At 39.4% G+C, this 16,699-nt stretch overlaps 1 protein-coding gene across 1 annotated transcript in view; it reads right to left on the bottom strand.

The window, feature by feature from the left end:
* Positions 1–1,399: 1,399 nt before the first annotated feature.
* Positions 1,400–16,699, bottom strand: part of LOC132424820 (probable cation-transporting ATPase 13A4) — a 144,926-nt gene continuing 129,626 nt past the window's right edge. The window contains exons 26-30 of the mRNA XM_060010933.1: positions 11,050–11,221; positions 10,150–10,343; positions 8,630–8,718; positions 6,510–6,590; positions 1,400–1,958 (exon numbers count right to left, since the gene is read on the bottom strand). Coding sequence (XP_059866916.1) covers positions 1,746–1,958; positions 6,510–6,590; positions 8,630–8,718; positions 10,150–10,343; positions 11,050–11,221 — 749 coding nt within the window. The 3' untranslated portion in view covers positions 1,400–1,745. The remainder of the gene's footprint in view (positions 1,959–6,509; positions 6,591–8,629; positions 8,719–10,149; positions 10,344–11,049; positions 11,222–16,699) is intronic.

The raw sequence follows: 16,699 nt of genomic DNA, 5'->3' as shown, positions 1-16,699 counted from the left end.
ATCTCCAGCTTGCCCCTGCCCACAACTTTCGGAAAATGAGAACAACTATCAGTTTTAGAAAAAGACATTCAGAGCTTCCATATCACTGCCAAGGCTGACTTTGTCCAAGGAAACATTTCTTTCTGTACTAAGACAAAGATCCTGCAGCCTGCTCTAATGATTCTTCACACCCTATTTTAAACCCAGAGACGACAAGGTAACTTTGTGGCTGAGAAACACCATGTTCCAGAATTATCTGCACCATGTCCCAGAACCACGCTCAGGAGTTAAGCCGGGTAAGGGAATGCTTGCAGACGCTCTTAAGTAGCCAACCAGCCAGGGACTCACTCCCTGCCCGGAACATTCACTTAGGATTTGATGTTTGTCATGAAAATGTTGCTTTTGCTTTAAAATACTATTTGTGGAAGTTTACCTAGAATTCAGTGTTGTCTGCTGAGCTCAATATAACCAAATTGTACTAAGGATAAAATAAGGGAAATTTTTGTTTTCTGAAATCTAAAGCCTCAAGCTTAAGAAATGCGGACGTTGTATGAGGACTTATGTTAATGATAACATATAATGTTGTAGCACAAGACTAACTTTTCTCAAAAATAATAGAGCAGAGGAGTAAAACTTCCTGGAATTGGGCACACGGGATGTGGTTCCTGGAATTGGGCACACGAGACGCGGGGTTCCTAAAACACAGACGTCCACAGAGTCAGGAGCCAGAGGTTAGGGGACAGTTCTAGTGCTCTTTGATTTGTGCTACTTTCCTTTCTTTTCCAGGAACATAAGCCAGACCAACTATGTAATCTGGGGGACCCTTATTAAAAATAAGCACTTTCAAGATGCCAATAGCAGAGTATTAAGCCAACAATGGGACCTTTCTGAGCATGAGGCCCTATGCGACTGCCAGATTGTATGCCCATGAAGCCAGCCCTAAATACAGGAGACTGTGCTTCCCAGTTTCTTTGCCAAATCCCTGGTTAGTGTGGTGTGAGTGATGGGAGAGATGTGCACCACTTTGACACAGTGAAGAGCTCCCATCCTCCTTCCCCATTGCAATATACATGGCGTCCTTGTGTTGAGTCGGCGGAGCCATCAGATTGGAGCAGTCGCCACTCCGAGGAGGGCTATTCTAAAGGGCCACCCGGCTCAAGACAGAAGCTCTTGAGTGTTAAAACACTGAGATACTGGAGCTGTTTGTTATTGCAGCATCGGCTAAGCCTATCCTTACTAATACTTAGGGGAAGGCCAGAAATGGAAGGAAACATCTCAAATCTGAAAAGTACCATAAAGGAAAGGAAACCAGACAGTGAAGAGTGGTGTGATGGTTCTCATGCATTTGTTTTTCCATCAATGAAATAAGAATTCAAAAATGATCTTTAACATGTTTACAATTCTATGCTACCTTCCCTCAACTTATTTAAAAAATATATTATCTAAGAAGAAAGACTACGTACTCTCCTTCTCCTTTAGCCTCTCAGTCTCTTGGCCCATTGCCATCCGTGGACCATTCTTGAATCACTGAACACCTCTAATACTTTCAGAAGCCAAGAGAAAAACACTCTCCTAGGGCAGTGTTCTGCTCTGTAGAAAGTATTTTATCCAAAAGACTTTAATTTGTCACCATGATTGGGCAGGTTTTTGATTCCAAAAACTCTAGCTGATATTTGTAAGAGTCTCACTGCTTAAAAACAAATCACTGAAACTGGTCCCTTTTGTCATCGTTACTATGTTATATAAACTTGGATATCACATTGCCTTCAAAGTTGCTCCTCGTTGCTCTCAAACACCGGGTTGCTATAAGACACTCCCCTGCCACACGCCGGCATGTCAGAGTAGGAGGTCTGGTTTATGGGGGGCCAACTGGGGTCATTTGCCAAGGCCCTCTGCCATATCCGATACTGGCTTTTTGATTGATAGCCAAAACATCTTTTGATTATCATCCACAGGGCTCTATTTTCAATGATGGCCTCCTGCAAAATAAAAGAGTTACTGTTTACAATCAGAGGTTAGGTGTTTCCAGAATACAGCCTTCCATAGACCCTCATAAGGCACTACTGCACTGACTGCTTCAATCTAGCTTGACAAACAACTTGAGCTTCTGACAAATCCAAGGTGATTTCATGTGATAGGTCATGGCCTCTCAAACTTTTCCACTTAAGAAACTCTTCTGGAAGAAGAGAGAGAAACAGTTTCAAGAATCCAGAAACATAGCTTGAAGTAGTCCGCCTCAAGGATTTCATATGTAAATTAAATATAAAAGCATCCAAATTCTGCAGTTCACTCCATATCACATCCGTATGTGATTTAATGTAAATGACACTTAAAATTATCTACTACCAAACGGTATTGACCTTATAGAAAGATAGGCCATGCTTATGATGTGACTCGGGTGTACCCTGGGATGTCACTGCGTAGTCACGAACACAGGTAAAATTTGGGATGTGGGCCACAGTTTTGGAGCTGGACAGATCTGGATTTGAATCCCAGCTCTGACACCTACTATGGGCAAGTTAATTACCCCATCTGAGCCTCAGTGATTAGAAATAATAATTCCTTCCTCTTATATTTGTCAGTAGGATTATATAACTCCCCTTACAATGCAGAGCATGGCATGGCACAGCTACTTCCCTTTACCATTCTCCTGAACTATTCATCTAACAAACGGCTGTGCATTGCAGCCTTATTCACATAAGCCTCCAAACTTCACCTACAAATATTTCATTGCAATGCGTTCTATAAGATGACAAAAGATATGTCCTTTGAAAACATTTTGGATTGGCATTTTACTTCATGAGTTAGACTGAGCCTTGAATAGAGCCCAAGTTATAACTTATAATACACAGCACATGAGGGATTATGTTAAATTCATTTTTTTCATCCTATGTGGTCACAAAGATTGACCATCTTATAAGTTACCATGAAAGAAACAAAGAGGAAAATATGAGGACCCAAGCTGTCCCACAGAATTAGAACTGGTTTTGGTGTCTGTCAGTGGTATCTTTGCGAAACTGAAAGAGTTAATTCTGTAGGATTCTACGAGGAACTTTGCTAGAGATAGTGGTTTCCTAAAATCCACCCATCTTTGACATCTGAGTCCACTGCCCATGGAAATCATAGAGAACAGCTAGTCTGAACATTCCTCTAAAAACTGATCATCTGCCGACAGGCTGTTAAACACCCACACAGCCATCTTATCAGCATCTTGCAAACCTCAGGGATCACCTAGCCAAACCTGTTCCTTTACTTTCCCAGACCAAGGTTTTTTGTCCTCTTTAATTAACAAGAGAACAGTAGTTCTCCTTAGAGCTGAGATAAGGCAGGATCATAGGTATTCAATTAAAGGTTTCAAAATCTAACTTATGTCCAGGAAATCTTAGCAGGCTTCGTACAAAACAAATGAACACACACACACACACACACACACACACACACACACACACACACACACACAAGACATTAGTGCTCTACACAATATCTTGAGCTTTGTTACAATTCTACAAATGTGATGACTTGTATTACTTTGATGCCCTGAAAAGGGAATCAAAGAAAGCACTGAGAAATAATCCGTCCTGTCACTGTACATTGTAAATTAGATGTAGAATGAGAAACAAAAGGAAAGCCTTGATGATATACCATTTCTTAAAGAAAAAAACAAAACTTCATCACATGAGCTCTTCTGACAGACATTCAAATAATTCATATATATATATATATATATATATACACACACACACACACATACATATATACACACACACGCATTCACACAATGCATAAGTAATAAAAGGGAGTGTGTTAAAGCTATCCACATTAGCTCCTCTGCCTGTTAGCAGGAGGTTAGATCATGAGACCCAGCAAGTAAGGATAAGGTCTCACTCAAACTTGTTTCGTGAGTATCAAATTACTGTCTCCATCTGCTGGGGGTGGGCAGGCTTACTTCTTACATTTAAGAATTGAATAAACCTTTACCCAGCTCCTAATAGAATAAAGCAGTTGTTATAGCTAGTAAGATGACTTCTTGCCATAGTTTAATGGCAAGCAAAAAAAGAAATTTATACCCAGATAACCATAACGCTTGTCTTCTTTCTCCCTGTAGACTGTGAGCTCTACCCCTCTGCTATTATTACCCCTTTCACATCATGCCCTAGTACATGGCACAGGTTCAACAAATGCTTGTGGAAAGAGTGAATGAATAAATGATTGCTAGACACAAAGTAAGGAATGGTAAGTACCACAAGAGATAGCCTAATAATAGGAGCTTATATTTACTAAGCGCTTACTGTGTGCTTTTCACTGTTTACATTTCATGCTCACAGTCACCCTATGAGATAAGGTACCATTATTATCATCATTTTGCAGATGAGGAAACAGAGACACAGAGAAGTGTAGTGACTTGACCAAAGTCAGACAACAAGAAAGGGTGGAGCCAGGATTCAAACCCAGGTAGACTACTCTGCAGCTATATTCTTAGCTGCAAATATTCAGAAGGAGAACGGCTTCCTGCTCGGGGATTATGGCAGACTTTGTTACTTGATTACCCTACAGCCCATTCCTCCTGGCTCTTCCCTGCCCACCTTAAAAAAAATCATAACTAGTCTAAACCAATTTGTCTAACTTTTTGGCATAGATCCACTTTCCCAGAGTCCTTTTCTACTAAAGCTGACTATGAGAGTTCTAAGCAATGAGGCATAAGAGGAAGCCTTCTGGTGGGCTGCAGGACATTTTTTGCTTCCTGATAAAAGGTTCATACTTGTGGGAATAAGAGCTTGCTGGTACCTCTTCTTCCATGTTTTTCCTGCACTGAAAACAGACATAAAGCCTAGCTACATGGGAGCTAGCTGGGCCCCATAAGCAACAAGCACAACCATGAAGGCCAACATCTAAGGATGGTGAGACAAAAAGGTGGAAGAATGCAGAGCCCCAGTGATGCCACAGAGACACTAAACTAGCCCTGAAGCCACTGGCTTCCAATCTTCCTGTTAAGTGAGTCAATAAATATCTTTATTGTTTAAGCCACTGCTTGCTGAGCCTTGTTACTTGCCTAACTGATCCAGGAATCAGGAAAAATTCATGAACAGGCTAATACTCTAGCTGCGCCACAGAGGACGGAATGTTATTTCAATATGCAGAAGTGGGGAAAGATGTACTAGACAGAAGAAATAACACGATCATGGACAGGAATACGATATACACATAAGATTATCCCTTAAAGGACAAGGACCATCTTTCTGCAACTCCATAAGAGGACTCTCATGGCAATGCTCTTTTATTAATTCGGTGGCTTTGGGGACCATTTGGTTTAGCACAGTACTCCTCAGTGTGATTCCTGAGTCAGCTGCATCAGAATTACCTGGCAACTTATTAGAAACAAAAGCTTGTACCTACTTCAGACCTACCAAATCAGAAATGCTGGGGCAGTGCCGGACAATCTGTGTTTTAACAAGCCCTCCAGGGAATTCTGATGCCCACTCAAGTTTGAGAAGTCCTAGTTTAGCAAAGAGATAGATGCTCCTTATCCTAATTCTATGTCCTGTTCTGCCACCAGCTCCTGCGCAGCCTTTACCCTGCTTAGCAATGAAGGCTCCGGAGCTCCTGCATACAAAATACTGCAGGGCCGTCAGGCCCCAGGTGCGCCAGCCCACCACGAATCCCCCCTCACTGGAACCAGTCTGGGTTTGTAAGTGAAAGCAGGAATGGGGACAGATGGAGTCTTAAAGCTCATCCCTCCTACAGAATGGATGCCTTTTCTGGGGCGCCCCCTCCAAGAGTGGGCTTTAAGAAATGGGGATTGTGTCTAACAGCATTGAAGGAGGAGAGAGTAAAGCGCGTAGCAAGGCAAAGGGGGAGCGGAAGCTCATTTTCCTGGGGAAATGGAGCATAAAGAATAAAAGCTGGGAAAAGCTCACTCTGAATCTCATTTCCCATCTGTAAAGTAAAAATGATAGAAGTTGTTCAGTGAAAGAAGCCAGACACAGAAGGCCACATACTGTATGATCCCCTTTATATGAAATGTCCAGAATAGGCATCCATAGAGACAGAAGGTAGTTTAGTGGTTGCCAGGGGGTGAAGGAAGAAGAAGGGGAAATAAGGAGTGATTGCTAATGGGTGTGGGATTTCTTTCAGGGTGATGAGAATGTTCTAGAATTAGACAGTGTTGGAGGTTGCACAACTCAGTGAACATATTAAAAACCACTGAATCGTACACTTAAAAAGGTAAATCTTATAGCATGTGACTCATATATCAGTTTCTTTTGAAGAAATTTGAACGAATTGAGTTGGGTCTCTGTTTGTGAATTTTAGAAATGGATAGGACCTTCTCCCATCCTCCCCAGCCCCACTTTACAGATAGGCAAATGAATACCTTGTTTGGAATTCATCAGAGGGAAGCATCATTGCTCATGTTGGCAAGGAAGGGAGACCCTTGCACTGTTGAGCCTTGTCCGCTAAAGCTGTTCCTTTTTCAGACTCCCAGAGATGCCTCCGCCACCCCAACTAGCAATGAGCAGCCTGAGGCCACTTACCTCCACGACAAGGGACGCGATGAAATTGGAGCCGAGCATAATGACAATGTAGACCCTCCACAGGACAGGAGTGCAGAGCAGCTGGTGGGAGATGAAAAAGCAAAGTCAGTCTGAAGACTAATTATGCTGCAAAAACTTCATGCTGTTCACAGTGTACATGCAGGCTTCTAACCACACTCATTCTTGTGAGACGCTAGACACCTCTGATGGGCAACTTTGGCTTGACTTTCTTGGAATCTCGCTGCAGTCTGAAACTCAACTCATCCAGCTCGCGTTCCTTCCCTCTGTCCTTCGCAGGGGTCAGACCCACATCATAGTGTGGCATCCTCCCCACCTCCACTGGCTTCCTAATCTTTTTTTTTTTTTTTTCCTTCATAGGTAATTCTTCCAATAACTTTCTTACACATCTCACCTCACCTGGATATCTCCATCTCAGAAGACTTGGACAAATGTAACAGTTTGTTACTATTTGTGTAAACGTGGTAGAATATACATATAAGAAATGTATATGTACACGTGTAGAATACATATCTGAAAGTATGTAAAATAAACTGGTCTTATCAGTTGTCTCCAGAGAGAGGAACTGGTAGTCGGGGAACAAGGATGGGAGGGAGGTTTTCACCACATAACTTCTCTAAACTTTTGAATTTTAAACCATGGGAATGTTTTCTCTATTTTAAAAAAATGAGCAATAATTAGGTTACAAAGCAGCACGATTCCATTTAAAATAAAATAAACTTCATAAATCAAACACACATTTATAATATATGAATATTAAACATGGAAGGCTATAGTTAATAATGTTATAATTTTCCTTACCTGCATAGTTACATTTTTTAAAATGCACCCATAATTTTATGTAATAAGAAAAATAATTATTTTTAAGGTGAGCAATAATCCTTTGCAGAATCTTTTGAAGTCATGCTGGCAATGACTCTGCACAGGTTCCCTCCAAACCAAATACATTCCTTATTTTGTTACAAGAGGTCCCAGCCCCTCTGAAACAGTCTTCACTAACTTAAGAGTGTAACTAAATCCAACATGTTTTAACCTTAACTTCGGCAGGATTAAGGAATTTTAACTCATTTAGAAGACTAGTAGGCAAGGACTATTTATCTCCATGAGTACCCAATCTAATTCATGAATACAATTATACTGTTAACCACAGTAATACAATTATAAAAATGAAAAGCCGAATGTAGATATTAGTTTATATGTCAAATGTCACCATGGGTTTGTGACGGTGTTGCTGGTTTGGAATGCACTATGTACTCCAAATGCTTGTCTACATTTAGGAACCTGATCTGCAATGATCAGTCAGTCAGTCATTGCCATTATGTGCCATTCACTATGCCAGGCACTGGTAATACAAGAATGAATAAGATAGGATCTTGGCCCTCATGAAACTTGTCTTTGAGAGGGAGAAGCAGACAGGCAATTTTACAAAGAACTGAAAGCTCAGGTCCTTTTATCATCTCTTCTGTATCCTATTTATTGGTCTAAAGGACTTTTATTAATGATTAACTTCTAATTCAAAAGAAGAATAGATTAGAGGAATCAAAATATACATTTTCCCTTGCTTGAATATGTAAAATTTCTGTCTCTTCTAGAGTTTCACAGTTGTCTCAAAATTACAAAACTGTAAGAGAGTACTTGAGGTAAGATACACATCTTCGAACGTAGGTTTTGCAGACATTAAGTATGTAATACAGAAAAACAAGTTTTTAAAGAGTTTTTAAAAAAATGTAAATACAGATTTGAGAATTAACCCCAAAAGTGTTATAGGCAAAACTGTTTTAAACAGCTTCAAAGCAAAACCATTTACGAGAAAATTCTCTTTAAGAGAAAATGTATAAATAGAATTTCCAATCTTACAGAGATCTTTTAAAGGAAAAATGTTCAATGCTTTTGAAATACTTGAAATCAAGGCTACACAGAATTTTATTTCCCGACCAGCTTAAATAAAAAATATGAATAAATTCAGCATTCATTTTAACCCTACCATCTCAAAAGAATAATACGTGTCAAGAATCCATGTCAACTGCAATTGCGGCCTGCTTTTTGAAGTCGGGGTGTTATACAACTATAAAATATCATCATATCCCAGAGATAAGACTTACATCCAGACGCCTATATAATTCTGGAATATCGGCAAATAGAATGAATAGACACACACTCAGCTGTATGATCAGCACAAGGACAAATATATCTGAGGAAACAAGAACACAAGCTATCATTCAGAGAAATCTGAGTCCAGAGTATCACATCCATTGATACACATATTCTAGGTTAACACCGATTAGATTTACTTGATTTCTACAACCAAACTCAGCAAAACAGATGAAAAGTACTCACTTCTATGCAATGGGTCTCACCTCTACAATTTCTATGTATGTCCTTGAGGTAAGTGGAAAATTTCACATGCATGTTATATGTTTCAATTAATAAAAATGGGACATACATATAGGGTAATACTGACAAAACAACGTTTTCAATAAATGCCTTGGAGATATCCAAGTATCTGAGTCTCTTTAATGCAAATCATTCACTTCACATGTATGTGTATAGCTGATTCACTTTGTTATAAAGCAGAAACTAACACACCGTTGTAAAGCAATTATACTCCAATAAAGATGTTAAAAAAAATCATCTGGGCTTCCCTGGTGGTGCAGTGGTTGAGAGTCCGCCTGCCGATGCAGGGGACACGGTTCGTGCCCTGGGCCGGGAAGATCCCACACGCCGCGGAGCGGCTGGGCCCGTGAGCCATGGCCGCTGAGCCTGTGTGTCCGGAGCCTGTGCTCCGCAACGGGAGAGGCCACAGCAGTGAGAGGCCCGCGTACCGCAAAAAAAAAAAAAAAAAAAAAAAAATCATCTGCCTCAAATCCTTTTCTGGGAAAAAGGAGGACTGTAAATAAACAAATGTTTGAATTGCAATCATGCGGAGGTCAGCATTCGATTGCTTCCTCATCCCAAGAAGAAGAGCAAAATAATTTTCTCCGAACAGATTTTTCTAAGGATATTGATTCTTCAACTTGTGCTTCTAAATTTTCCCAATTAGAGGGGTAGTGATGCTATGCAAATACATGTCCCAAAAGCTAAACAGGTCACCTACTTCTCCTAACACTCACCCCCACCCTCAGCCCGGACTGTAAGGAGGTGAGAGGTACTTTGGCCAAGAATCTCAACAACTTTCTATAGTCAGGCTCCTCCAGGCTGGACCCGCTCCCAGAACTGCCAATCACACAGTGTCATCCCGACCATTGTATTCATGGCAGGAGACACTTCCAACTGAGCGCTGTGACCCTTCTCCCCACCTCCTCTGAGATGAATTCTGACAAGTACTGACAAGCAGAGAATTAAACGTGTCTTCCCAATTTGGAGTGAACCCATGAAAAGATACCTAGAGACAAATTTATAGGGAAAGGAAGTGGTGGATTAAGAAACTCTAGTATTTAACACAGCTTTGAGGGAGGTAGCAAAGGACCAGGAAATAAGGCTGCATGTGTTTACAGAGCCCTGGAGTGGAAGTCAGAAGACCCTAGATGAGTGCCAACTCTGCAATTGCTCCTTGAGTGACCCAGGAGTATCTGTTCTCCTCTCTGATGACCTCTCACCTCTGATATGGTACAGTTCTACTCACAGTTTGTGTATGTGGGCTGCCTAAATGGTTTTCCTTTGGAGAAGACAAGAGCCACAATGATACAGTTGATTGTTCCCAAGAACCATACAGTAGTGTTCTCAAAACTTGTGAAGACACCATTACTTCCGATCTTATCTGGAGCAGTTGGAGAAATGGTTAACTTTGAGATGGTCTCATTTTGCACTGTGCAGGTACTAAAAAGGAAACCAAAGAAGCTAATGAAGTGAGATGACAAGCCCTTACGAAGCATATGTATCTACACAACTACATGTCCTCAATGCTTCTGTAATTGCCTACGCTTTGGGAAAGAATATACTGAAAAGTAAGGAGAAAGAAACCAGCATGTATAGATCTATATTTTGGGTAGATGGATAGATGATTGATAGATAGATGATAGATATAAATAGATAGATAACAGATCCAACAAGTTATTTATTCAATAAATTGGGCACCAATAATGTCGTAAGACTATGTGAGAGAAAAAGATATGAGTAAGTCATGACACTTCCCTCTATTTGCTTCAGATTTCTGAACATTTACAGATAGTGTGACTATACAATTTATCATCCAACAGGCACAGATTTGAATGTGAAAGGAAAAAATATAATCATTTCTTTGGGATATCAGGCTTAAAATAGGGCTGCCTAGCCAAACTATAATGCATGGTCACCCTAGATATAAAAGATGGTCAGAGTTCACTATCATTCAAGATGAGCAAAGATAAGTGCTAATGAATGATGCCACCAAACTGTGCTACAAAGAAGAGATCACTGGAAAACTGCCAAGGGCCTTAAGGAAGCCAAAGCTTTAGTAGAATGAAGACCCATCTGCCTCCCAACATATGGGCCAGATGATGTTTGACAGAAATTAGAATGTGACAATCTAAGGCTGTGATCATACCTGTGCATCCCCATGGAATACCAAGGCTGCCTCTGAACCAGAATGAAGCCCACAATGTGCATGGCCAGGCTGAGAAGAATGTTGAGAATCACAGAGAGCAGCAGAGGCGGGGAGATCAGCCGTCCTGCAGGTCTGAAAGGCACCAGCTTGGGATAGGCACCATTCAAATTCACTACAAAATAAATTCAAGTTTTATATGTATATGAGAGCAGGAAAATTTTGTATTCTTCATCAGAAGAATGGTGTAACTTCTTGGGCCCATATAGCTGAGGAAATTGACAAATTGAAATATTGATACATCACAAAGTAAGGGAATAAAACAATGAATGAATTCAAACTCAAGTCATATGAGGAATTCTTGAAAGAGAAGACAGAACAACAACAAGATGCCCTTCCCCCCCTATTAAATAAGCAAAGACTATTACATTATAGATGAGGAAGTGATGAAGTGAGCACTCTCATACACTGCTTGTGGAAACGTATATTGACACAAAAATACCTTCTGCAGGGCAGTTTGGCAATAAATATGAAGAGATTGAAAAATGTTCATAACCTTTAACATAGCTATTCCATTTCTGGAAGTTTATCCTAAGCTAAAAAATCAGAGATGTAGGAAGATGTTCATCACAGCATCATTTACAATAAATTATGGTACATCTCTATAATGAAACAACATACAGTCACTAAGAAGTAATGTTTTCAAATATTTAATAACAAAATGAGGAGTGACAGATTAGCAACTCCAACATCCCATCCCTCTACAGAAACACTGAAAAACAAAAGGAAACTGTCAGAAGCAACTTTGTCAGAACTCTGAAAAACAGATGAAAGTTACAGCAAACAAGCAAATGCTGAGTCAAGAAAAAGACAACTTAAAAATGGGAAGAAAGCTTTTTTTTACTTGCCCTTGCCCATTTTTACTTTCCCTTGCCCCCCTCCCTCCTTAGCTCAATGGCAGTCTTGAACATGGTTGTCTGCATTCCCAGCGGGGGATCCTGGTTACAAAAGGGGAAAAGCAGACTTTATCCACAAATTATTGTGTATGTCTGTTCTAACCTGTCTGGAAGCTACCTGGAGAACTGATGCAAGGTGTTCATCTCTGTTTTGCCTAATAAAAAACTTAGTCAGGGCGGAAAAGCAGCATACACTCCTTAAAAACACTGTAAGGCTAACAAGCTACCCATAGTCATGGGGAGCAAAGGATTACAGTTGAGACATAAAATAACAACCTGAAGCCTAGAAAGAAAAGTTAAGGAGCATTTATTTGGAAAATTATGGTATTCAAAAGTACCTGTGCATGTTGGGGAATATAGAAAGCCATGTGCCTGCCAAAGATGTATGCTCAGAAAAGACCAGAAAAGACCCTAAGCTTTCAGCCCTGAATAATCACTAGACTCAGCACAAGCTTAGTTAAGTGTTGAAGTGCCCCAGCACAGAACTAGTCTGCAAAGACTGGGAGAGGTATTTCTTTGTTCATGTTTTTAAACTCATGGAATTCAACTTATGGATATCTCTGTTAAAACACTAGCTGAACAAAAGCTAAAGCAATAGAGATTTTAGTGACCACACATGACAACTGATCTAATCTTTCCAAAAACAGTTTAGAAAAGTCACTAAATAAATGGACTACTACAGTCTTCAAAAAGCAGCAAAACAAAAAACATCAAGCCCTGGGGAGGGGAAAGAATCTGATTTCCAGAGTTACAACATTATAATATTTAATGGAATAAAATAAATTGACAGAAATTATTTCTGAGGAAGCCCAGACGTTGGACTTACTGGGAAAAGACTTTAATACAACTGTTTCTAACATGCTCAAAGAACTGAAGGAAATCAGGGAAATAATGTGAACAAAAGGAGAGTGTTAAAGAGATAGAAATTTTAAAATGAAGCCCAAAGACATTCTTTTTAAAGAATCCTCTTTTATGTCTATCTCTTTATTGGCGTACTCATTTTTCCCAGTAAAGGTAATTATTTGGGCAAATATAAAATCCTATATTATTGTATTTGTGTTTTTTAACTCAGCTTTTTATTCCTACATGATTTAAAAGACAAATGCATAAAAAACAATTATATATGTATGTTACTGGGCACACAGTGGATAAAGATGTAATTTGACAACAATAGCATAAAAGGAGGAGACAGACCTGTAAAGTAGCAGAGTTTTTATATGCTACTAAAGTTAAGGTACCTATTCAAACTAGATTGTTACACATTTAGCATATTACATGTAATCCTCGTAATTATATATTATGTAATAAAAAACCTACAGTTAACATCACTCTCAAGGGTGAAAGATTGAAAGCTTTCCCCCCTAAAATCAGGAACAAAACAAGGATGCCTACTTTCACCACTGTTATTCAGCATTGCATTGGAAGTTTTATCTAGAGCAATTAGAGAAGAAAAAGAAATAAAAGTCATTCAAGTTGGAGGAGAGAAGTAAAACTATCTCTATTCACAAGTGACATGATACCAAATATTGGAAATCCCAAAGAATCCTCAAGAAAACTGCTAGAGTTGATAAATGAATTCAGCTATGTTGCAGGATACAAGATCAACACGTAAGAATCAGTTGAGTTTCAACACATCAACATTAAAATGTGGTATATATATAATGGAATATTATTCACCCATAAAAAAGAATGAAGTTCTGACACATGCTACAACATAGATGAATCATGAAAGTATTATGCTAATAAGATATGCCAGAAATAAAGGGATAAACCTTGTATGGTTCAACTTATTTGAAACATCTTGAACTGGCAAATTCATAGAGACAAAAAATAGTTTAGCGGTTATCAGAGGCTAGGTGGAGGGGCAATGGGAGTTATTGCTTAATGGGTAAAGAGTTTCTGTTTGGGGTGATGAAAAAAATTAGAAATAGACAGTGGTGATGGTTGCACAATGTTGTGAATGCAATTAATGTCCCTGAATTGTACACTTAAAAATGGTGAAAATGGCAAATATTATGTTATGTATAATTTAGCACAATAAAAAAGAATGAAAATATGTACACATAAAAAAGTGGTCATAAAGTTAAACTAAAAAAAACAGGATGCACAACTATTATATAGAAAACATAATTCAAATTTCTTTATCTATACGTGTGTGTGTGTGTGTGTGTGTGTGTGTGTATGTGTGTGTGTATAATTGGAAGGGAATACATCAAAATGCTTTAATTTGTTAGCTCTGGATAGCAGGATATAGGAGGATATAGGTGGTTTTTCTCTTTGTTATCTCTTGCAATGTTTTCCATCTTCTTTTCACAATGAATTATATTAAAAAATAGAGAAAAATCTGGAGATGCTTGTTATGGGAAAGAGAATAATCACAGAAGAAATGAGAGCTGTTTTCAAATATCTGAAGAACTGTTCTGGAGAGAAAAATCAGACTATTCTCTGCCACCCCAAATGGCAGAACTGAAGTCTGAGATGGGTGAAAGTTACACAGAGGTAGATCTGGCTTGATGTAAAGGATTACTCTGTTAACAGTAAGGACTGCCCAAGGATGTTCTTACAGTAGATTTAACAAATATTTAATGAGCTCCTTTGATATGTCCGGCACTGTTAGAAGTATTGGGAATACAGCAGTGATCAGGATAGACAAGGTGCTGTTCTCACGAAGTACACACACTGAGTGAGGGAAGGCAGGCAAAAACAAATAAAAACTTAGGTAAATATCATAATTTTGGATTGTGAAAAGTAGTGTGAAAAAAATAAAGCAGAACGTGTGGTGATAGAGAATAACTGGTTTGGTCACTATTTAAAGTGACCTTTCTGAAGTGGTGACATTTTTCTGACTAGAACCATAGGAAGATCTACAGGGAGAGTATTTTAGGCAAAGAAAATAGCAAAAACAAAGGTGCTGAGGTGCCCACAAGCTTGGCAATGCTCACAAGACAGAAAGACCAGGGTGCCTGGAACAAGTAAGTGGGTAGCAATATGGTTAGAGGTGAAGCTGGAGAAGTAGGCCAGAGCTGCATCATGTAAGACTTTGGATTTAGTGGAGATGGGAAGGATGACGATAAAATTTACATTTAAAAAACAACAGTCTTACTACCGTGTGAAAGGTAAATTGGGGTGAGGAGAAGTCAGCAAGAGCAGAAGCAAGGTCAGTTGTGAAGGTATCGCAGTAATCCACAGGGGAGGTGACATGGCTTTGTGACAGTGGCTACAATAGGGATGGAGAGAAGCTATGTAGGATGTGTTTCGGAGGTAGAGCCAATAGGAATTGTATATATATATATATAGATATTATATGTAAAGGTGAAGAAAAGAGGGGAATTAAGGATGACTCCGGGTCTTCGATGTGAACAACTTGGTAGATTGTGGTACTATTTCAATAGAATACAAGCTCCATGAGGAAACGAATTTCTATGGTTTTTTCCACTGACGTATATCAAGTGCCTATTACCGTAAGTAGAACAAACCAGACACTCAGTAAATATTTAATAATTTTGTTGAAGATCAGATCTGATAGAATAAAGCATTCTGTTTGGGCACATTAAGTCTCCGTCCTGGTAAATATCCAAGATTAGATGCTTAGCAGCTGCATTTCCAGAATTTAGGATAGACATCAAGCCTAGAGACATAAATTTGGGATTCATCAGCATACAGATAACATTAAAGCCATAGCACTGGTTGAAATCACTTAGGGAGATTGTGTAGACTGAAAAGACAAGAGAACCTAAGAACAAGCAAGCCTTGGAACATTCTAAAAGTTAGAGCACAGGTAAAGGAGCAGAGACCAGCAAAAGACATGAGGAAGCTGTATTCATTAAGGCAATAGATAATTCAGCAGGGTGTGGCATCACAAAAGTCAAGAGAAGAAACCTTTTGAAGGATAAGAGTGCTGTTGAGAGATCCAAGTACAATGAGGAAAGAGAAGTGATCAGTACTGTTGACCGCAAGGAATTCATTGGTGCACTTGACAAGAGCAGTGTGGGGGAAGAGACAGCCGAAGTGTGCATAGTACTTACTCTCCTTGCATATGTTCTCTGAAAGCAAAGCTTTTGAGCAAGTTTTTTAAACCATAAGTTGGCGTGATAGCTGTTAAGATTATGACGACAAGGTATAAGATGAAATAGTGGAAACAGTGTGAAAGCAAGACCAGGAGGCATGTGGAAGAGGCAGTCTAAGATTGGTACTTTTTTTTTTGTATCGAAGTATAGTTAATTTACAATGTTGTGTTAGTACAACAAAGTGATTCAGTTATACACACACACACACACACACACACACACATATTCTTTTTCAGATTCTTTTCCGTTACAGATTATTACAAGATATTGAGTATAGTTCCCTGTTTTATACAGTAGGTCTTTGTTGTTTTCCTACTTTATATACAGTAGTGTGTATATTCTGGTATTTTTGAATGTATCAGTAATGTGGACCCTCCCAGCCAGCGGTGTCTGGAGTTGGCTCATACGAGCTCACAAGAGCCAACTGCCACTAAGTTTGTAAGCCAATTATTAAATATGGCCATTATTAGAAGAATACTATATAAAGTTGCAATTAAATAAATATTATCTTAAAAACAAAGATAATGGGGGCTTCCCTGGTGGCGCAGTGGTTGAGGGTCCGCCTGCCGATGCAGGGGACACGGGTTCCTGACCCGGTCCGGGAGGATCCCACATGCCGCGGAGCGGCTG

The sequence above is a fragment of the Delphinus delphis genome, chromosome 4, assembly GCF_949987515.2.
Source record: "Delphinus delphis chromosome 4, mDelDel1.2, whole genome shotgun sequence".
Classification (NCBI taxonomy): Eukaryota; Metazoa; Chordata; class Mammalia; order Artiodactyla; family Delphinidae; genus Delphinus; species Delphinus delphis.
Note: the sequence above shows the minus strand (reverse complement) of the source record. Positions and strands in the feature narration are given on the sequence as shown.